The following is a 23,676-nucleotide window of genomic DNA, read 5'->3' on the forward strand; positions in this document are numbered from 1 at the left end:
GGGGGACGACACACTAAGAAGCTAGCCTGAGCTGATATCTGAAATATTCAGAAAAAACAAACTACATGTGTCTTTTTAGGTTTTTCTATCTTCAGCAATACGACACACTAAATCAATGTCTTTATAAATATAAAAGTCCCCCCCCACACACAATCCCCCCCCCTCCCGGTCGTCCTTGTTTTTTTTTTTTATGCAAAATACGATACAAATCACCGTACGCGCTCTCCCAAGTTGAAAAGATATGAGGGGGGGGGGGAACAACAACACCGAAACATGAAAATTGTGTAGATATATTAGATATTATACATGATCAAAAGAAGGGTGGGGGAGGCGCTGTAGCCCCCCCCCAAAAAAAAAAAAAATCCTCATAATCAGGACAAATAAATATACCTTCACTTGGGGGATATTTACATTTTTATCAATTTTGGCTGAATTGAGAGAGGAAAAAAAAAAAAAGAAAACGCCTCCTGCCAAAAATGCTTGTGCTTGCATTTCAGCGTGCTACAGATGAACCCACAAAGACGCTCCGATGGCACTTGAAAACATCCAAATATGAATCACAACCCCCCACCCCCACGAAAGAAATCCTCACGAGGAATCAGTAAACTAACGACGATAATAAAGTTTGACTTGCGGCGACTTCGGTTGATACTTCTGTACAATTCAAAAGAAGCGTCGTCTACCACTCCCGTGAACTAATAATAATAAATAATAATATTCCCACGGTGCCTCAAAATGTCCCGACGGCGTCCGTCTTGTAGGGCTTTTCGAGGTTGGGGGGGGCCGAGTTAAAGGCACTGGAGTCTTGCTGAGGGTTAAGTGAAGCTGCCTGTAGTCCTTTTTTTTTTTTTTAAATAATTTTTTTTATGTTTCCTGCTTGGGGAATACTCAGCTCCTACAGAAACATTTTTAGCAGTTTAAAAAAAAAAAAATCATAATAATTGGGTTGGCAGCAATAGCGTCAGTTCCGACAGATGCTTCAATAAATGGCGGTGAAACTATTAAAAACAAAAAAAATGTCTAGCAGCACGGACCAGAAAGCACTTGATGATCCCCAAGCACATCCATTCGATTTTATTTTATATTTTTTTAAAGAAAGCAAAGCCTTTTTTCAAAACTTTTTCCTCGTTAGGCACAAATAAAAGTTCACCGTCGACGTGTTGCGGTTTTATACGACAAAATGGGGAGTCGACGTTTACATTTCACCCGCTGAAGGTCCGACTAAGGCAAAGATCCAGTGCGACGCGTATTTCGAAACCTTTCCGGCGATTTCCAGCAGTTTTTCAACCAAAGTCGTGACGCCGGGTCTTTTTCCCGGTTACGCTAGTTTTGCGGAATTATCACTCCTTTGACCGTACAGCGCGGACTGCGCCCAGCCGAGCGCGTATAAATATCAATAAATAAACGTTGAGTGCGGGAGAAGTGGTCCGAAACCGAAATAAAAGGGTTTTCCTGTCGGGAGGATTAATCTCAGTAGTGTCCACGAAGGCAGAATTTTTAACAGTTCAAGTAAACGTGATAAAGTCCACGTGCCATTTTTTTTTTTTTTTTGTTTTTTTTTTTTATCCCTTTTCAGTCAACTTCACACAGCTACCTCGGGAACAGCCACAATCAGAAAGCCACGCAAATGTAGTGTAGAAGCACTTTCTATATATATATATATATATATACTATACATATATATCTATATTATTCATAAATCTCTTTGAATATCAGAAAATATCTACTTTTGGTCCATACTGTACAAAGCTGACCAAAGAGGTGGGGGTGGGGTGGGGTGGGGTGTCACGATGGGTGTAAAAATGGAATGGAAAACGTAGCGGAGGTGCGAGAAAAGTTAAAAAAAAAAAAAAAAAAAAGCGGGTTTTGCTGTGTGCAGTAACAGTGACGATGCTTTTTTTTGTGTGTGTGGGTTTTGTGCATTCGCAATAAGGTTTGGAGAGACTGTGCTGCAGGTGTCGGGGGGGGGGGTTAAGGGGGCTGGCACCGCTGGCTTGAGGTAGGGTGACTGATGGATGTGTTCCAACAACAACACAAAATAACAACGGATGTTTAAAAAAAAAAAAAAGACGTGGTACCAGTGCAGGAACAGGACTAGGGTGGCGAAATAAAGGAGACGGCAGGAACTGGGGTGGCAAAAGGAGGAGGGGAGAAAGGGAGTCGGAAAAGCGGCGATGTGATTGAGAGAATTAAAAAGCTTAGCGGCGCTAATCTGGACCGAAGCGACAGGGGCGCGTTGTCGCCCCCCCCCCCCCCGGGATCCGAAGGGCCCAAATCCGAGCTCAAGTCGCCGGAAGGCCATCTCTGCGGAGCGGGGGAGCGGCCAGACGATCGAACTAAGGGAAGCAAGCCAACGGAATCTAAAAGCTTGCTGGGGGGGGGGGGGGGGGGGGGGGGGGGGGTTGCGGACTCTGAGAGGAGCTCCACGTAAGGATAAGGCACTGTGATAAAAGCCGAGGTACATTAAATCCCTGACATTCCTTCCGCTCTGGAACATGGCACAACAGCTATTGGCTCGCACTCGGCCACCTCTTCTTTTGAAACTTTTATTTTTTTTTTGGTCCTTTGCAAGAAAATTTGATTGAGAGAAAAAACTGCAAAAAACGGAAGGGGGGGGGGGAGCAGGAAGAGGGGGGAGGGGGGAGGCGAGTGTCCAATTAGGCTGATTTCATGATTTTTGTGGACAAAGGCAAACGTTACGTTCCCAGTGCATAATAGGCTAGCGGTGAGGATGCGGGGGGGGTAAGGGGGGCGGGGGGTCGTCCTAACTGTATCGATTCTATTTACAAGAGTAGCAGCAGCGCACATAATCCTCGAGGGTGGGGGGTCCGTCACTGGCGGCGGGAAAAAAAAAGAAAGATTTACAATGCAGCTTAACAAGGCTACCGCTGGTCAAACTCTGCACGTACGGCTACATACGATCCTCCCGAAAATCAGGCAAATTGGGCCAAAAATATTATTTACAAAAAAAAAAAAAAATGTACGTTTCTTTATATATTTATGCCACAGGCGGAACAATTAAATGCTTGTCTGAAAGATGGCAGAAGGTACGTAGTTAAACACTACGGTTGAACCATCGCAGTTAACAGACGTTATGGACCCCAATAGTAGAAATCTGTCAATAATTACATGTAAAAAAAAAAAAAAAATTAAAAAACGGGAAAATAAGCAGGCGCTGGGGTATAAAAAAAAAAACAAAATTAGGGGAACAGCAAAAAAAAAAAAAAAAGACGCAGCAGGTGTTTTTGGGGAACAAAAGGGGGGTATAGGTTCTCCCCCCAAATCCACTCATTTGGAAAAGCCCAAAAAGGAATATGAGGGTCCACAATCTTCACAAAAAAAAGTAAAGGATAACAGTGGACCCCCACGACTCGTAATTAGCAAAAATCACAAGCTTCCATGCTTGTTTTCATACCACAAAAAACTAAAATAAGTGAGGGATTGGGTAAAAAAAAAAAAATGCAGATAAGTGAGATTTTCTGCTAAAGAAATTGCCCCCCCCCAAAAAAAAAAAAAAACGCCTGCTAATAAGTGGAAGGTTTTACTAATAACGGGACGTCGGTTTAAAAAAAAAATAATAAAAAATGGGGGAACTTGTGAAAGCTGAACAACTAGTACAGGGGGGGGGGGGGGTCATCTGGATTTTGTTCTTTGGGTTAATTTCAGGATGAACCTAAAATTTGCACGATCATCTTTACTTGGTGAAGTCAACTTTGACCTTCTGACAAGTTTTGTTTCGATTCAAATTGTCCTCTTCGTTTGCGCTTGATCAACAGTCGCTCATTTCATTGCACGGCTTCCAACGTTTACGCCCTCGGAGGGACGTCTGAGCCCGGGGAGTGCGTCACACGGTTGCAAAAGGGATGCAGGAAGAGTCACAGAATGGCATAGAAATCCTATCAAACACGTTATCAATTTGAGAAGGTCAAATAAGGTTCACCCGCAAAGGTCACGGAGCATTTTTTTTTTTTTTTTTTTTAGGTTCATCGTGAAATTTCACCAGAATATTCCGAACTTTTTGCGGGGAGTGTACGTGCCGTGGCTCGAGAAAAGGTCGGGAAACACCAAGGTCAACTTGTTGTAGTTTAACAGAACACAACGATAGCACCATGAGATTTCGCTAATTCGAATTCCCAACTATATACAGCGGACCACGTTTGAACTCTTAGACATCAGCAGTAGAAAGTGGATTTTTCTTTAGACCCTGTGTTTCGTGTGGGGAGGACGCAGCATTCAGGACAGACGCGGGGAAAAACCGCATCAGTCCGGTGTCGGACCCGGCTGCGGACAGACCCGCGCGGACGTAAACATGGCGGCTGACGGACGCGGCGGAGAAGCGAGACGGGTCGGGCGTCGCAGTCAGACGGAGGCGTACGTGTTACCCGTGGCGCTGCAGCGGCGGATGGCGGGGGCGCCGCCCGGCGGGGTCAGGATGTGCTCGCCGCGGTCCTGACGGGGTGGCGGCGGCAGCGAGTGCAGGACGCTGGGCTGGACGACGCCCACCACGGGGTGGGAGCCGTCCTCCAGGGCGCCCACCTGGATCACCTGGATCACCTCGTGCTCGGACTTCTCGCGTTTGGCCACGGGCTCGCCGGATTCCTCGGGCTCTTCGTCTAAATCGCTGTCCATGCCGCTCGTTTCATCTGCGAAGGGGGAGGAAATGAACGTTTTCGAGTTTTTCCTCCACAAAGCCACCAACGACAATCGAGACAAGCAGACGCGTGTGACTCGGATCGCGATATTTGACTCGGCTCGGACTGAGTCGCCAATTCAAGACTTGAACTACTTGACTTAATCAGCAGTCATTTCATCGCATTTGTTTGCGCCGGACTGAGTTGAGTCACTCGATTTGACGTATCAACCAAGTTTCATACCTCAACAATCCATGAGGGATACGTTTTCAGCACAAAAACATTTTTTTTTTTTTTCTTCCCAGTCAGTACAGATGATCTGAAAATGACATGATTAGCCCCGAACTCAGATCACGTGATCGTCTTGGGATCTGGATCTCCAACATTATTTTTGAAATCAAAGTCATTAGAACATTGTGCGTGCAAAATTTAGAAGCTCACCCAGTATCCTATGATGCAATCTCATGAAAAAAATATCACGGAGGAAGTTCCAAAGATGCTAGGATTATGTTTTTGATTAAAATTAGGTAAAAGAATGGCAACGTGTAAGGTTTGCGACTCAAAGACAAGACACGTCTTAACTTCATCCGTCACCTCCAAAACCTCCAAAGACTAAAAAGCGGCGACAACTTCACAGTTTAGCTAACTCGGAGCCGATGTTCCCTCAAAGCTGCGCAACTCCGCATTTGCGCACTTGTCGCAGATGAAAAAAGATCCAGCGCACTGAACTACAGTCTGACGTATTTTTTTTTTTTTTTAAATCACTGCAACGCACTGCCTCACACACTCTACTTCCTTTTTTTCCTGACTCCGCCCCCTCCGCTCTTAAAGGGCTAATTACAATTGGTGTGTAATGTTAAAATTCCACCTTTAACGCAGCTTGATCGAGACGACACAGTGCCCAAAAATCTAATTATGTATTTTAAATATAGAAGGCAACATGACATTCACCCTAAAACAGTTCGGGAGCATCGTTCAGCTTTCAATATGCATTGCTAAAGATATTATGCAAGCAATAATTCAGTTTTACACCAAGAAAAACAGACGGGGATATCATTGTGGGTTAAAAAAAAAAAAATGAAACAGTTGGAAGCGACATTTCAAATTGATAGTTCATAGTTGGCTTGGCGTGTATTTGTATTGCAATGTATTTTTTTCGTTTGTAGACGTTTTCAGTGTAAGTTTGCAAAAACAAAATTGTTCTTAAAAATATTCTGATGGGAATGTCATCTGAACCTTCGAACTTCAATGGATGACACTGATCTGACCACAGTGCGTACATCTGATGTTGCTCACGGTGGACAAAGGGGGCGCTCACGGGCTTACTGCGTTTGCTCAGACACGTTAAAAATTAGAGGGAAGATTGCTCAGAGCTAAACGTAACTAAATTTCATGTTGGTTATGTTTGCAAAGATGAGTAATGTGTTAGTATGGCTAACTAGCTCAAACGCAGGTACAGAGTATCCAGTTAACATGACTGCGTTTCTTCCCCCCCCCCCCCTCCCCAAACAGAGTAATTTGAGGCTTGCGTGGAACTGAAAGTTTAAGACTTGCACATAATTCGACGGTAAATAGACAAGACTCGAAGACATTTATCGACGCATCAGCCACGTACCTTTATCGATGTTGGTGAGCGACAGGCTGTTCAGGCTGTCGAACTGAAAAATGGAAAACACAACCATTTTTATTTAGCCTCCTCTAATTAAAATAAAACTGAATTTGGGTGACAGGCAATATAAATGTTAACATTCACCGAGCGCATGAAACAACCCAGATGCGAAAACGGTCAAATTGCTGCAAGTCTCAACACCGAGCAGTGACAACGTGCAAGTAAACAACAACAGTTAAATATGTACAAATATTGAAGCGTTTAGTTGGTGGCCATCAGCTTAATTTTTCCTCTCTGATTTAAAAGATGCTGACCTCCACGTGACCCCACTGGCTGTGGTCTGAAGTTATTTAGCTTATTTCATGGTCACACGCCTCTGATGGGTCCTATTTAGACCATATTTCATGCTCTATACCGGAGGTCGGGAACCTATGGCTCGCGAGCCATCATAACGACATTCATGCAAGAACCGTTCGACCGTCCTGCCGGCGTGACGGAAAATCAAATTGACGGATGGAAATCTCAACGCCTGCGTGAAGCTTCGTCTGACGACGTATGAAAAAACGGACTATCGAGCCATTACCAAAACCGGGAAGCACCTTGAAGTCGCATTAATGGTAAGAAGTACGTTTGTCATCTTTGGTTAGCAACATCATAATTTTATTTAAACAAATTCAGAGACTTTATTGTACTCTAAAACGTGTTGGTTGTACATAAATGCCCAAATACATCTGCATTTTGATTTTTAACCCCGTTTCGTGGGCAGCGTCCCATTTTTGGGACATCATGATTTTCACCCATTATATCCATCAGTATATCAAAATATTTAAGTGTTTTAATCTGATTCCGATTCCGGTTTTTGGGACGATCTAAGAAAACCCAAGTACCCTCTCGCGGGCAGTGTCTCATTTTTGGGACGAGATTATAAATTAGTAGTTATCATATAACTTAACCATAAAGGGGGAAAAAAAAAAAAAAAGGGTTATTTCCTTGATTGTGGCCTGCTTGGAGACTTTTATCTCAAGCAGGGTTACCCTGCCCAGAAATGCACGACTTTTTTTAAATGACCTTTTAAAATATTTGCCGTTTATGGCTCACTCAGTCAAAAAGTTTCCCGACCCCTGTTCTCGACACTTAACTGTAATATACGTGTGTAGAATGTACAAATATTGAGATACTTGTCTCTGTTTTTCCTGTATCTTCGTTTTGCAGCAGGTGTTTTGTTCGTTTGTGTTGTCTGAGCAGAATCGGGTGCATCTCGCCGCCTTGATGGGTTTTTCCCCATCTGTGCATTAATCCGGGGCTCACATTGGTTAGCTATTAGCGATCCGATAAATTCCAAATCCGATCTGAAGGAATCAGTTTTCGTGCTTTTTCCACAGCTTACCTCGCCCATGACGCCAATGGGCGTCTCTCCTGTAGCTTGGGCCACCCGGTGCTCCACCAGATAGAACATGTACTCGTCGTAGAGGAGTCGTATCAAGTGAAAGGAACCGAAGCTTGCGGCACTGCGCAGGGTCAAATCCCTGATGACCATGGAACTGACATATGAAGAGAATTAAAAAAAAAAAAAAAGTTAGCGGTTTCCTTCTCGGGTTGGCTGCTTATGTGCGCCCACCTGTAGAAGGACCACTTGAGTAGGAACTGCCGGGCCGCCTTGGGAAAGGTGGGCCGCTGCTCGTAGGGCTTCAGAACCTGCGTGACCACGTTGTCCAGCCAGGCCGCCCACTGCTCCAGAGAGCTTTGCTGCTGTAGGGTAGCCTTGAAGTCCTGCTCCAAGTGCTGAACTACGCCCTCCTCGCACTGGCACACCCACGACGCTTGCTCCTGTTCGCACGGACGACGGGCGTGAATTCCCCCGAGGGGGGGAAAAAAGCCGCCGCCGCCACCGCCGCGTGACGCGACACCGACCTGTACGTTGGCAAAGTCGACGCGGTTGAGGTCGCTCAGCATCTGGTTGATCTGCGACGTGTTCTGCAACACGGCGCGCGCCGCCTGAGCCAGGTGGTTCAGGGATGTGTATCTGCGTAGTGTTTGCGCAAAGGCACTAACAGCGGCAACCTGAGCAAACGGAGAGCGCACGGACACCCGCGTGGGAGTTAGTCGCTTTTCCTCCTAACTCGCCACCATCGCGCCATCTTATTTCTACACGGAACGGTGAGTCCGATTCCAGTCCCATGTGGAAAATGATCCCTGCGCACTTTTCCTGCAACCCTTTTTGTAAATTATTTGATAAATTGTTACAGACTCACCTCACAGATTAGTCAGTTTAACACGAATCTTCCTCAGTTATGTGTTTAAATTGAAGACTTTGATAGAATGACTTATTACTTGCTTCTTAACCCAAGTAATGACTTGACTTGCTGTATTTTTCTTTGCTGCGGGGTAGTTATGTTTCTATTTTTGCAGATACACTGACGCATACGGTAGGGGTTGCATCACAACACAAAACTCCTCAGGTCCTGTCAAGCGTCGTACCGCCCCGCTTCACTCGAGTTTGACGTCTTCACCGGTAAGCAAGGACATAACGATACAGTACCGAATGCCATTTGTGTTCAGCGAGTGTGGGGGGGGGGGATTTCAACCTTGGAAAATAAAAATTTTTACTGATTCTGTGAATTTTCGAACGTTGCGTATTTTCACTTTTTGTGGCAGTTATTGGAACGCAACCCTCTGCAAAAGGATTGGGATTAATGTATACCGTACACTGAAAACTAAGAACGATCTTCTTTTCCTTTCGGCTTGTCCCGTTAGGGGTTCGCTACATCCTGCATCCTCCTCTCTGACACACAACTGTCCTCATGTCTTCCCTCACCACATCCATCAACCTTTTCTTTGGTCTTCCTCTCCCTCTTTTGCCCGGCAGCTCCATCCTCAGCAGTCACTCTCTCGCCTCTGAACTTGACCAAACCAGTCTACTCTCTCTAACCTTGTCTCCAAAACATCCGACTTTGGCTGTCCCTCTAAGGATCTCATTTCTAATCCTATCCAACCTGCTCACTCCGAACGAGAACCTCAACATCTTCATTTCTGCCACCTCAATTTCTGCTTCCTGTTGTTTCTTCAGTGCCACCGTCTGTAATCCGTACATCATGACAGGCTTCATAGAACTATACAAAAATGTGTCGGACTCTTCCAATTAAGTGTATCAAGTAGTAACAGTGACGGTGTGAAGGTAGAAAATAGAGGAGCACCTTGGACTGGATCATCCTCTGCGGTATCGCATTCATTGCATTATTGAGCCAACTTTCCAGGCTTTTGGCAAAATTGCGAATGGCTTGAGTCAAGGCACCTGGAAAGTCAACCGGAAACCGAAGGAGGATTTTGATGAGGACGTCGTCGGAGAGGATTTGATATGTTCGGTGAGTTATAGCTCACTGGGAATGGGTCTCAGGACATCAGGGATGAGGATTTCCACGAGAGCCTGGTACATAAGATGATCGCAGGTGCTCATCCACTTGAGCACAGCATCATGTCTGCACAGCGCCAGCAGCTGCGACTGCGGGAGTCGGGCTTCAATCTCACTTACGCTGCTGCAAATCAGACACAAACGTGCAGATTTTCAGCAATCATATTTGAGAGAGAGAGAGAGAGATGCACACAGCACTCACTTGGCCTCACCTGTTTCCTGTTACGGTGGCGCCCTCTACAGAGTCGGGCGGAGAATAACGCCAGAATGTTTGCCAAAGCTTCTCAATGAGGCTAAACTGCAAGTTGATGACCACGTCCAGGATGGCCTGAGAACAAAACCAGGGCAACGCGCAGGAGCAATGAAGCGGGATTGATGGATATGAGGGCAGAGGTTAAAAACGTAGAAATTAAACTTCATGCACTCAATGACCCGATTGTGATTTTTTTTTTCTTTTTTTTTTTTCCCAAAATCTGAGCCGAGAACTTTGAGAAAATTCTAAATGCCAGCAGTTGGCATTTAAACCAAAGAGTTCTTACCGTAAACACACACAACCTTTTCACAATTGTGAATGGTGGCCACGTTTGATTGTGCGTGTTTATTGCCTTTAGCTAGAAGACACTTGGAACTTGACGCAAGCGCATGTGACACAGAGAAAGAACTCAACTGCTGTTTTCTTCTTCTGGTGTGTTGAAACGGAGGAGTGCAGTCCCAAATGTTGATCGTGATTTACATACGGGAACAGCAACATAACATTATCACTTTATTTCATCCGTCGTACCTCGCAGTGCTCTCTGTAAAGCGATTGGAGAGCCTTGACGTCCTCCGGGCTGATGTTCTCCGGATTGCTCTGCCCGAGGTCCAGCTCTGCAAAGTTGGGGAGTGCCCGCGATGCATCTGTTGCCACAGTGACGGTTAAATCAGTTGCTATGGAACGACGGGCCGAAAAAGAGGACGGTTTCGAATACTTTATGTGATTTGATTGGATTTTCGACAGTGGGGACTGACCCAAGAACTGCTGGTGGTGCTGACTCTGTGCGATGACGGTCTGCTCTGCCGCCCCCGGCTGGTTGTGGCCTCCACCGGAGTAGTTCTCTGTGGGGCTGGTGTCAAACTTCTGCACCGGTTTGAACCTGAAATGCCGAGAAATGTTTGAGAGAGAGAGAGAGAGAGAGAGAGGGAGACTATACAGAGTAGTAAAGTTCAAGGTTCAAGCCCAATCCCGCTTTACCTCTGTTTCTGTTGAACGGGCTGCTGCCTGAGGGCCATGTACTGCATGTCCTCCTGAAGCCTGTTGAGCGGGGAGTCGGGTTTTACACGTATACCGTAGTAGTGATATTTGGAGTTCCCCCTGCAAGACAGAAACAGAAACGTCACGAGACAAAGAAGCGCCAGCGGTCAGAAGAACCCGACGGGCCCGCCAAAGTCGACCTTGTTCCGAGGCGTCTTGTGCGCAGCCCCATGAAGATGGAGCGGATGAGTTTGCCGAAGGAGGCGGCGTTTACGGGGTCCAGCTTCTGCTCCTGGCAGTGGCGCAGGTAGTGATTGTAGAGGGTGGAACGCGGGAGACTCACGCCCTCGGCTGTCTCGTAGTTGTCCAGCAGCCACTGCAGCTGCGCGGGGAGACGGACGCACGTTGATGTAAAGCAAATTGTACATACACAGCAAATTATGATCCCGTCATTACAAATTATCCTTAAAAATAAATGGCTTACAGATGATTTGATTAAAAAAAAAAAAAACGGCACCAGTGCAAAAGACTCTCCGCAACTCCCACTACTAACCCTGGCTAAACTTAATTCCTCCCTGACATACATAGACCTTAATCTCTCCGTAAAGATGCAACACTTCAGCAATACTTCCTTTCCACCAATTACTACTTTCCAATTTTGCCATGGCTTTGGTGCCATCTTCTGTAGGAAAGGATATGTTCCTCAGGAAAATAAAAAAACATGAATTGATAAATTTGCGACAAGCAAACCACTAATGGGCAGAGCTTGAGGAAGGTTAATAACGCAAAAAGACGGTAAACCCACCCGCTATGATCAAAAATGTGAATTTAACCTGAAATCTAGCGAGCAAAAGAGGCAAGTGGCTAACCAAACAGATGGCGAGTTGAGAAGGGGCAGCAAAAGCAACAGAAGAGCCAGTCAAGCACGGGTCAAAGTCCAAGCGGGGAAGGCACAGCGTGGCAAACTTACATGGCTGTTGAGCAGCGAGCTTCTCTGACTGGATAAACCCTCAGATTTTTGGAGCGTCTCAATCGCCATTTCAATCTGGCAAAACCACCAAGCACAGGACAACAAAATGTAAGAGGAGGGGGAAGTACAAACAAAAAGACAGGAAGGTCAAATAAACAAATTAATAGTTAGTAGCCAAAAGTAGCTCAAATTAAGGAAGTCGAGGAAAAACCGCAGAGCAAGCGCCGGTAGACCCAAGCAGAGCTGAACTAAAACATATATCCAGCTGCAACTCAATGTGTTAGAATATGGGGGAAAGCTCAATTTATCACAAAAGTTCAGTTCAAAAAGTGAAACTTCACAGATATTGTTGACTGCAGCCAAAAGAAACCCCGTTATCACCAGAAACATAAACCAACAAAAAGAATGAGGTGGTAATTGCCCATCTCACAATTCTAATACACAAAATATGCTTCCATTTTTGAATTGAACTACTCAAATAAATCTTGTAATTTCTTGAGATGCACTTGGTTATAGATTTGCTTAGTTCAGACAGGAAATGAAGTTGAAAGAGCTCCTATTGGCGTGTTGATAATAATGCTTGCGGACGACCGAAATTTCCAGATTTCCTTCGGGACAGTCCTGGCTATCACAATCTCGAAGTGAAGAATACTAAAAAAAACTTACATAAACATTATTAGTTTTTTTCCTCTATTCTGGCTTGCTGTTAGCATAACCAGTAAAACTAATGAGTTAACCTTATTAATGTACAACAACTCTTTTGTTACGAATAAGTTAAAAAGGTACCGGTTTCTTAAAACACATCCTGGTTGGCTGGATGGAGAATTGTTAATACTAAAAAAAAAAAAAAAAAACATTTGTTTACCTAGCCCTGGCACAACTTGTAAAAATATGCAAATATTTGATGTCATCTCCAAAAAACTTGTACTTGCCTATCTCTTATTTAAAACTGTAAATATAGGACAAACTATGATCCCAAAACACAATGTGTGTGCTTCTTTCGGCTTGTCCCTTTCGAGGTCGCCACAGCGTATCATCTCAGATGGACGCATATATACGTTTGGCACAATTTTTACGCCGGATGCCCTTCCTGACGCAACCCTTCTCAGGGAGTGGAGGCCCCACAATACCAAGTCAAATTCCTTTTACAATTACTTCAAAATAAATAGTTTGATTTAGAAAAACGCTCCCCAAATGTAAATGCACATAACTCTCATGGCCTCTGCAAACAACCCGGGCTAAACTTCTCTTTCCGGACATTTGTCTCTCAGTCAAAATGTATCACTTCTACATAGTTCTTTGACACCAATGTTCTATTTTACCCATACATAGGCGGCTTGGCGCCATCTGGTGGCAATTTAGGGTGTTGCGGGCGGAGCACAAATAAATCATGAATGGGGGAATTTTTCCAGAGTAACGATAAAGATAAAAGATTAAAAAAATTCGTAATAGTGAGCCGCGACTATGCAGGCAATTTCTGTGTGTGCTAGGGAGGAAAGTTTTGGAAGCGACTAAAAAGTGTGTAAGCATTGAGGGGGGGGGGGGCATGTTGGTCCACTTACAGTTGCTGGGGAGGCCCGTGCAGTCTGGGCAGTTGGGTGGGCGCCGGTGCTGTCCATGAGGTAGGCCCCGGAACTGCTGCTGATTACCTGACCCCCCGCCAGGCCCATGCTCATGCCCCCGCTGCCCCCGCCGCCGTTGTTAGCCATCCCATGGGAGGTGACCACCGTGGACACTTGGGACGAGCCCCCCTGTGTGTCGAAGTAGCTCCCGCCGCTGTTCTGGCTGTACAGCTGTGGCTCAGAGTATGAGTAGCTTCTTCTGTTTGGGAAGAAAGTTGATTTTGTGGTAAATGTGGAAAATTGCTTCTAAATATTTTCACATTAGACTACTTATATGTGCTTTGTGGATTTGGAGAAGGCGTTCGACCGTGTCCCTCGGGGAGTCCTGTGGGGGGTTGGTCGAGAGTATGGGGGACCGATCCCCTGATACGGGCTGTTCGGTCCCAGTACGACCGCTGTCAGTGTTTGGTCCGCATTGCCGGCAATAAGTCGGACTCGTTTTTGGTGAGAGTTCCGGGAAAAGCTGCCTGCCCGTTGACAGAATTTCTAGGCGCACCCGAGGGGTAGAAGGGTGTCCGGTTTGGTGGCCTCAGCATCCCATCGCTGCTCTTTCCAGATGATGTGGTTCTGTTGGCTTTATCAAGCCGCGATCTCCAGCTTTGCAGCCGAGTGTGAAGCGGCTGGGATGAGAATCGACACTTCCAAATCTGAGACCACGGTCCTCAGCCGGAAAAGGGTGCCGTGTCCTCTCCGGGTCGGGGATGAGATCCTCGGGGTCTTGTTCACGAGTGAGGGAAGAATTGAGCGGGAGATCGATTGACTGATCGGTGATGTGGACTTTGCATCGGTCCGTTGTGGTGAAGAGGGAGCTAAGTCGAAAGGGGAACCTCTCAATTTACCAGTCGATCTACGTTCCTACCCTCACCTGTGGGCACGAGCTGTGGGTCGTGACCGAAAGAACATAATCCCGGATAGAAGCAAGCGGCCGAAATTACTTTCAGATAGGTTGAGAAGCTCAGTCATCAGGGAGGGGCTCAGTGTCGAGCCGCTGCTCCTCCGCATTGAGAGGAGCCAGATGAAGTGGCTGGGGCATCTGATCCGGATGCCTCTTGGACGCCTCCCTGGTGAGGTGTTCAGGCCATGTCCCACCGGAAAGAGACCCTGGGGACGACCCAGAACACGCTGGAGAAATGATGTCTCTCGGCTGGCCTGGGAACGCCTCGGGATCCCTCCGGAAGAGCTGGAAGAAGTGGCCGGGGAAAGGGAAGTCTGGGTATCCCTCCTGAAGCTACTTTCCCAGTGACCCGACCAGGAGAAGCGGTGGAAAATGGAGGGATGCTAGATATATATCGTGTGTGTGATGGTTTGTCTGTCTATATGTGTGCATGCTTGTGTCCGTGTCCGAGATCAATAGTGGTGTATATGTGCATGGTAGTTTGTGTGTGTTGCATCGGCTCGTGAGGGGCACTTCCTTAATTCGCCAGCCCCCAAAAGAGATGCCACCTTAACCACAGCACTTAAAACAGGAAGCCTACTTGTGGTCATGTTCAGGTGGAGCACAAGCGCGCCCTCGTCACCGCCACCATGTGCTCGTGACATGAATGGCGGCACGAGCCGACAGGCCCTTTCGACGTAATCCCGACCAAAGCGCGCGTGAGAGCGTGCCGGGGTGGAGGCCTGACTCACATGTTGCCGTTGGTGTAGACGCCGCTGTTTTCCTCCACGTACTGCACCTGCGCTGGGTAAACATGCTGGACCTGTTGAACAGTCTGCGTCTGGAATGCAAACGCCAAGAAACGCGTAAAAGTCCCCGAGGCACGCCAACGCGGTTGCCGGCATTCTCACGGGATGTCGCGGCGTTCATTACCTGTTGCTGGACAGGCAGCTGCTGGGTGGAGCCGGCTGGCTGGACAGGCACGGTGGTCTGAATCGGGACTGTAGAGGTGGAGTCAGCGCCTGCCTCAGGGGTCTGCATGGCGCCTAAGAACACACGCCAATATCATGACTTTCATGAAAAAAATCCAAAAGTTAGCAGCACAGTCGGAGGTTCCGGTTTTAAATCTCATGCCGGGTTCCCCCCCCAAAAAATGGACGTTTGCATCAATCGTAAAAGGTCAGGTCAGGAGGGTGTACCACACCCATCACCCAAAGGTCAACTGGGATGGGCTCCAGCTCCCGTGAGCCAAATGGACCGGCTGGGCCTTTTTCTATACAGGTGACCTTTTGAAAACACCAAAAAAAAAAAGAGAGTCTCCTTTCACAAAGTTTTCCTGAACACTCAAGACTAAATGAGAAATATTTGTCAACCAACACGTCGAGGGTCTTGTCGCGGGATCGACCGTCTCGGCGGAATCTGACGGGCACCTGTTCCGCGCCGCCTGGTGCTTAATGCACCGGGAGGCTCGCGGTCCCGTCTCCGCGCCGGTAGCCATAAAAGCCGGTTAATGTGTAACAAACTCCAAACAGACGTGGCTCCTCGTTGCTTTGTCGACCTGCGCGTCGACACGTTTACGCGATAAAAGTCAGCCGGTAATTGACGACGACATGTAAGAATACAGCGAGGTGAGAATTTGTGATTGGGAGTTAATAATAGTGTTTAGTAGTAAGACTGTGACATAGCTGTCGGGTCCAGGGGGAGGGGTGGGGTACCTCCTCCCCATGCCAGTTTCCATGAGCAAACCTCTCTTGGTTAATTAAGTCAGGTTTCCTTCCAGCTTCCACTCTCTCCGGGGATGGCCTGCTTCTTCCCTTTTTATCCTCCGGATCACACCAGGCCTTTTTCTGTGGGTGTCGTTTTGAGCTTTCACTCGCGTTAAGTAGTTAGGGCGGCTGACCTCCAAGTCGGAGCGCAAAGTCGAGTCAATCGAGATGTAGGAAAGCGGGTGGGGTGGGGGTGGGGGGGAAACAATATTTTCTTGAGCCGTATAGCCGGAACTAAAGTGCTGCCTTGAGATATGGATTTAATTTTTTTCCTTGGCCACACTTGGGTTAAAAGGCTTCATCTTTCCCCACCCACTGAAATGAATGGAAATGTTATAAATCTTTTCCACCATCCCCGCCCTGTAAAAAAAAAAAAAAAAAAAAAAGCAAACATTTATGTAACACACTTTATAATCAGAAAAATAGCACAGAGCAATGACAATTACATAAGAAATAATTTTACTTTTTTTTTGTTTCAATTCATTAGATGTGCTAACCCTTATGGGGTACAGGACTGGGCCACCTTGGGGCTGTATAATAGACCTAAATATGTACATGGAGCCAGTCAAAACTCTGGAATAGAATCAGTATATTCTTTGCCGAGGTAAAGTAGTGCCTTGAGTTCCATGTTTATCTCAAATTATCCTTCCCCATTGAAATAAAAGCATGCGAGTATAGCTACATTAGAAGTCTATATGTGCTGCTCCACCATTCGTTTTAAGAGATCCGGAATAACGCATTATTACACCATGCCACCGAGGCTTTTTCGTTAGTCAGTCTGTGGCGTCTGCGTGGTTCATTTAACCCTCACCCTAAAATGCCGTCAGCAAGGTTTTGTTAACATACTGCTGCTTGTTGTGAAGTGAGTTGAGTTAAAATTTTTGCAAAACTAAAAACTGTATTTCCAACACTTCTGGGAAGGTGATACGAGCTTTTACTACCATGGTCGGGCATGTTGCTGACGCTGAACATAAATCAACAGGCGTCCAGTTCAAATATCCAAAGATTATACCATTTGGAGACCAAAATGCTGACTCCTTAGCCCACCAAACGATAGGGGAAAAAAAAACCAACAGCAGAACCTCTGCATCACACAACTAAATTTCCGGGTTACCTCACCTCACCTCACCCCCTCCACTCGCACAAACACAAAACACACGCCTGTGCACGCGTGCCCACGCACGCACACAAGCACTCACACACACATTCAACACACCTTCTGCCTCACCATTCGGCACACTCCCTTGTGGCCCACTTAAAGGCTGTGCTCCATCGAGCAAGTGCAATCCTTACAAAGACGCGCAGGAACAAAAGAGACCGAGGAGGGCGACATTTTTTTTTTTTTTTGCTCTGCACCCGCACACCCAATTCAAGTCCTCTCGCTAATGTGACAATGACGACAAGCAAGAGGGGTCCCCCTTTGAGAAAAATGCTCACCGATGTACTTTTTCCTTTTCTTTTTTTTAAAGTAAGTTAGCAAGGCTGAGTCATGACTTTATAGAGCTGTTGAACAACTTTAAGCCAAGGCATGGCAGGGATTTGATGACACCATAGCAGTGAAATGAGAAGGAAACACATTAGCTACCAAGAATACATTTGCAGATTCAAAGGGGTTTTCATTGATTTCTTTTTACCCCCTCTTGTAATATTAGGACCATCTTTTGTAAGACTATACATCTTTTTTGCATGCCAGTCTCACTCTACCTTTCACCTTCCTCCCTACCGAAAAATATAACTCATAGTGGGAACAAAAATAAGGCAATAGTACTATTTTATATTGATTGGGAACAGAAATATGCTGAAAAAACACCCACTTACTGTCACGAAATACAGTAAATAAACATCAAAAATATTTTCAAAATTTTTTTTCTTCGATCTAAAATATGACTTGTGACCCCAATACATTTTTTTCTTCGTGAAATATCGATGGGGGGAAAAAAAAAACAACTCATTGATACATGACTAAGCCAATGGTTCCATTTTAACATGATGGAAGCTGAAAGGTCACGCAGAAAAATGAATGAATAAATAACTAAAAATTAAAATAAAATCCTGGCTCATGCGGTCATAAGATGCCGGTCAGGTGATCTTAGCAGATGTGGCTTGGGGCCAGAGCGGGTCTCCACTTTCACCGACAACCTAACGTGCGTCTGCCGGAGTTGAGGCGGAAAGCAAACAGAATACACGCCGCGTTCTGCCCGGGCCATGAAAATGGATGGCTGCATAATTGAATTAATCAGCCGCCTCTTTTAGTGATTGGAAATGCAACAGGATCCGGGCGGCAGGTGGCACGGTGCTATTCCTGCCGGGCCCGGACGACAGGTAAGCGGTAACATGAGCTGATAACTAGCAGGCCAAGAAATTGGGTGGATGTGGGTGAACGGCGAGAAGAGGCGGAAAACGGGGGGGCGGGTTACGTTTTGCGTCTTCGCCATTTTTGGTTGCAAATGCCAACGGATCAATACGTTTGTATTATTTGCTACTGCGCGACTTTGATCTAATTGCTTCGGCTGTCATGCGACCCAGGCGACTTGCAAATCTTGCTGCAAAGTTTTGAGGATACGCGATGATGGCGTGTAGCGAGTTAGCCTTTAAAAAGCGACGTTCACTTAATTCGGAAGTGAACCGCTTCAAATTAAAGTTGATAGTCTACAGTTAAAGCACATCCTGTTTGTCTCATTTCATAACAATTGGGGTGTTGTTTGGAAATGATCAAAATGAGGAGAGTTATGCTCTTATCTCGAAAAATATCAAACTGACTGGAACGTCAACATCAATGCTGCTTGTAACATAAATATGAAGTTCATAAGCTGAGTTCCTTCACGTAACAAATCCAGAACTTTGTTGGGTCAAGGCACAATTTGTTCAACATCATAAAAACCTCACAGCAAACTACCAAACAAAAATATAATAGAAAGCGTGATTACCGCAAAAATTATTGTCTCTCAATTTAGTCACAAATGTACTTCCTCAGTGTGCGATCAGGGCTCCATTAGTTGAACACAAAGCTGATAAAGTTGCAGGGAGCCAAAAATAATTCGGTTGTACGAATTGCAACAGCTCGATGGGTTTTCCCATTCGGTGGAAAAATCATTTAATTTTTCTGCCATTTCCCTAGACGCCACTGGCACAGATACAACAGCAAATACATATTTCTGGTAATTATTAAAAAACATTACTTATAATACAGTCACGGCAATAATAATTCATATGAATGCCGTGAACATACTTTAACTTTTAACCCAACTATACAAGACATAATTGATTTTCCAGGGTCAACGTCAACTAACCAAACAGAAAACCGCAAACACAAAACAGAGGTATGAAGGTTTTGGAAATGATTCCGTCCCCGAATTGAAATTGATTTATATTTGTGTCTGAAAGTGCCACATTAAAATTGTTTGTAGACGAGAAAATACAACCTCAAGCTGTGCAAAATGTGTATTTAAGAAAACGAAACACTGATAATATCACAAAACCAATTTGTCTTTGTTCTCTGTGTTCATAACCAGACCAAAAAAAAAAAAAAGTTTATCCACCTACTTGATTATTTTATAGAATTTTCCGTTGCTGAACCAAATACTAAAATATGGGATAGTTGCAGCCTCACAACCAACTTCCCTGTTATAGTTTTATTATTATTGTTTAATAAAACCATCGGTTTAGGGCCCAATGAGATTAACCTGGAAAACATTTCTCAGTAAAATTACAAAATTGCGCCTCGAATGAAATCATTGATTATCAAAACTGCTCCTCAAAGAAAGAAATGTTTATTTTGAATAACATAGTGGAGACTATTTTGAACTCCACTTGAGTTCTAGGCAGGACAAGCACTGCTGCAATATAATAGCTCGTCTGTCCAGCTAGGAAAGTATGATATGACCTTCATATTCCTCCAAAAGAATATGGTAAAGGCTCTCCAATTGTTATTCAGAAGCAGAGTCCAAAAAAAGAGAGATTCACAGACTTCCGTCAGACAATAAGAGTAAAAGTACTGGGTTAGAATATTGACGCTGTATCATAATACAGAATGATACCATGATCTGACAACAATAATCACAACTTTACTGTCCAAATATGGTCAAAAACATCCAAAGGACACATCGAGAGGCAAGATCCAGATCAAATCGCAATATCGACACTAGATGTTGGTGTATGCACACTGTATCATGAGACAATGTGGTGAAATTTTATCAAGTCGAATAGATTCGACCCTGGTCCTCGACCAAGAGGCCATATCAACATTATCATCTATTTTAAGAACGATATCGAGATCAAGTCAAATATCTGGGTATATCAAAACTATATGAAGAGCTCGGACTTGGCTTTAGTATATAATAGTAAATAATAATAATAGTTTGCTGCATCAAAACAGAAAAGGCTATCATGATACACCCAACTGTCTGATAAGAAGTCACGGTTTCAACTTTTTGGATAAATATGGTAAAATCTCTCCAAAGGACAGTAGAAGTTTCAAGGAAAAACTTGTTAGTACAAGATAGTAACAAAGTCTAGATTTCACTTTGGTTTATCGATGCTGCGATATCGATGTTGGATAGTAATAATAGTTTGATGCTGCATCAAAACAATAAAGGCTATCAGGATACACCCAAATATCTGATAACAGGTCACAGTTTCAACATTTTGGATAAATATGGTAAAATCTGTCCAACGGACAATAAGGTACAAGGAAAAACTTGGTTAGTACAAGATAGTAACAAAGTCTCGATTTGATTTTGGTTTATCGATGCTGCGATATCGATGTTGGGTCACCCCTTAAGTTTAATTACATTTTTTTTTTCGTGTGGAACCGCCACTCGGGAGCCACTCCGAGATAAGACAAGACAGGTGTAACCCTCGTGAGTAACTTATCCCGGCGTTATCATCCAACCTTATCAGCGTCCGATACCACAAAGAGGGGGCAAGCAGGTAGGGGGTCTAGCGCCGCTGCTAATCTCACTCTTCCCACCCACTCCTTAAGACAAAAGGGAAAGTAATGGCTATTTATCAAAGACACGGAGAACCCCGAGTTATTTAAAAAAAAAAAAATCACTTCGCTTCAGCGTGGTTGTCATATTTGATGTGGGGGGGGTTCGATATTGTGAGTTGAGACGGTGGGGGGACCGGTGGAGGAGCGGAGGTTGGAGGGAGGCAGTGGCGGTGGTAATCGAGACACCTGCTCCAGCTGACCAGCTAGCATCAGGGAGGGCGAAGCGGAGGGGAGGTGGGGACGCTAGCCCGGAGCTAGCACCTGACTCGCGACTTTTATTTCAAAAAAAATTCTCTCCCCCCCCCCTCCCCTGGAAACGTGGCCTTAAAGAGGATTCGCGTCGGTCGGCTCCGACACACGGTTTCCACGCCGCGGGCGAGCGATACAAAAAAAAAAAAAAAAAACAGCCGAGGCGGCGTTAGCACGGAAGGCTAACACGTTACAAAGAAGCACCCTCGCTACTAGCAAAAACTGCTACCGAACGAGCGCCCCTCCGCCTGACAAAAAAAAAGAAGAAGAAGAAAAAAAAACAAACTCCCCAAGCGTTCACGTCTTAAAAGAAATAAGAAGAAACGTTCGAATGTTAAGTAACTCAAGGAATGGGAGATTAGGTCAAATAAAAAAAAAAGGATGTTTCCAAACCTGCTTATGGAGCGGCGGGTGAGTATGAGGATGGTGGAGGAGGTGGTAATGATGAAGCGAGCGAGAGCTTGTTGTTGGTGGGTTACAGTCGCCACGACTACGGTGGCTATGGCGCTTGCCTCACCGGGCAACAGTTGCTAGAAAACTCCCCGCAAACTGGGAGGAGATTAACTCTCTCTCACTTCGCGGAAATAACAAATAATAATAACGATAATAAGAATACGCCACAAAAAACAAACAAAAAAAAAAGTCGCTACCAAAAGAACACGCCTTTTTTTTGTTGTTGTTGTTTTTTGTTCATTTGACACAGCATTGACGTGGGCAGTGCTTTAATGTGTCGCTCAGCTGCGGCAAATGGTTGTAGTCGGATAACATCGGACTGAGTTTTAAGCACCTCATCAAGTCACAAACATCAACAATCACCGTTCAGATATAAATCAAGTTTAACGTAAGCAGAGGTAGAGGAAAAAGTACTCAAGTAAAAGTACAGATACTTGTGTGATATGGAAGTAAAAGTACTGATTCAACTGCTTTAGGTCAAGAAAAAAAATGTCCTATATTTTTGCTCAAGCATGATAAGTGTTCACTTATATGACAGCTTTATTTTATTTATGATGTCTGTGGAGTGGTTAACGTCTTAGTTCAATAGGTTGAGGTGTGGATCATGTCTCAAACGTGCAAGTAAAGCACGGACGGATAAATAACTGATAGAATAACAGAGAACATGATTTTGTTGATGTCTTCCTCGTGATTGTTACCACACTTTGCTTTATTACAGACATAAATCTTAATTGATACTCCGAGGCTGTGTCGGATGTCATCACGCTCATAATGCAGTGACTAAAACCTTTATTTTTTTTTAATCTACCAAGAGGAAGAGAAATGATATTATCAAGTTGATTGCTTGATCACGGGAAGACAAATGAAGTTGTATGATGGTTATTACATGTTTAACTTGAAAATGAAGGAAAAGAAACAGCAACATAAATGATCAATTTCAAAAATTTGGGTGTCAAAATTGTCCTGTAAAATGTGGATCTTTCGGCATAACTTTGCGAGAATTATTGGTCGTACGTGTTCCTCTTTGCGCGTTAAAACGTGTCACAGTGAATCTGAGCTCTCTTGACAGACCATAATAATAAACATTTTACAAATGTTTGCTGAGATAGTCGCCATCCTAAAGCACAGACTTTTTTTCATCCTGATCCTTGACTGAAGCCGCTCGAGGGCATTTGAACTGACGACGTTTCAAACTCTTTGCATTTACATTTGACTATGAAATTCGTCTAATACAGCCAAACATTTACCATGCGGTGTGTCGTGGAAAATGATCCAATTTCACCAATTGCTCTGAAAATGATTTTGGTGCATCACTTCAGCTTGGGCGGTAGAGGCAGTGCCTTGCTTATTAGCACCTCGACATTACCCAGCAAGTAGACTAGCATCTCCAAAGTAGGATTTAGAATACGAGGATTGTCATTTCAAAGTGTGATCACAGAACCAATTAAACTTGTATCTCAGCGGCTCTGCCGTATCTGTCATTTTTGGGACATTTTTATTTGGTTGCGAGCTGTGAAATTTTTCAAATTCAAATATGCCCAATGCCTCAAGAAAAACTTACATAATATTTATGTTATACAGGTGGATTTTTGTACATAATCACCAAATAAAAACCAAGGATCGTTAGCTTAGCAGACCCTTTTTTGGGAAAAAGCTGTTGTTGCCAAGCAACAAGCCAAACCCCCGCATGAATCGAAAGTGTTTTTGCTGGAAGAATACTTCTCAAGTAAAACATCCATCCATTTTCTTTGCCGCTTATCCTCACGTGGGTCGCGGGGAGCGCTGGAGCCTATCCCAGGTGTCAACGGGCAGGAGGCGGGGGTACACCCTGAACTGGTCGCTAGCCAATCGCAGGGCACTTGGAGACAAACA

At 44.9% G+C, this 23,676-nt stretch overlaps 1 protein-coding gene and 1 long non-coding RNA gene across 10 annotated transcripts in view; one reads left to right on the forward strand and one right to left on the reverse strand.

The window, feature by feature from the left end:
* Positions 1–3,033: 3,033 nt before the first annotated feature.
* rfx3 (regulatory factor X, 3 (influences HLA class II expression)) lies at positions 3,034–22,011 on the reverse strand. Of its 4 annotated transcripts, XM_061800412.1 has the most exons (17): positions 21,166–21,209; positions 15,280–15,392; positions 15,099–15,187; positions 13,413–13,671; positions 11,851–11,925; positions 11,081–11,262; positions 10,881–11,000; positions 10,658–10,782; positions 10,431–10,546; positions 9,862–9,977; positions 9,619–9,773; positions 9,435–9,532; positions 8,152–8,301; positions 7,859–8,067; positions 7,628–7,781; positions 6,247–6,289; positions 3,034–4,643 (listed from the first exon to the last, which is right to left on the reverse strand). In XM_061800412.1, exons 1-17 carry the CDS (start codon positions 21,185–21,187, stop codon positions 4,360–4,362), a joined length of 2,310 nt encoding a protein of 769 aa, XP_061656396.1. In that variant the 5' UTR covers positions 21,188–21,209; the 3' UTR covers positions 3,034–4,359. The 4 variants fall into 4 exon arrangements, with proteins under 4 accessions (XP_061656396.1, XP_061656393.1, XP_061656392.1 ...); XM_061800409.1 differs by lacking the exon at positions 21,166–21,209 and adding an exon at positions 21,745–22,011 and having other exon boundaries at positions 7,859–8,301; XM_061800408.1 differs by having other exon boundaries at positions 7,859–8,301.
* LOC133490405 (uncharacterized) overlaps positions 20,946–23,676 on the forward strand; it is an 89,162-nt gene continuing 86,431 nt past the window's right edge. For 5 of the 6 annotated variants that reach the window (XR_009792200.1, XR_009792198.1, XR_009792202.1 and 2 more), the window contains exon 1: positions 21,213–21,762. This is a non-coding gene — a long non-coding RNA (uncharacterized LOC133490405). Of the gene's footprint in view, positions 21,042–21,212; positions 21,763–23,676 lie in introns of those variants that run through there. The other variant, XR_009792203.1, reaches the window with a different exon arrangement.

This window comes from Syngnathoides biaculeatus, chromosome 17 (assembly GCF_019802595.1).
Source record: "Syngnathoides biaculeatus isolate LvHL_M chromosome 17, ASM1980259v1, whole genome shotgun sequence".
Classification (NCBI taxonomy): domain Eukaryota; kingdom Metazoa; phylum Chordata; class Actinopteri; order Syngnathiformes; family Syngnathidae; genus Syngnathoides; species Syngnathoides biaculeatus.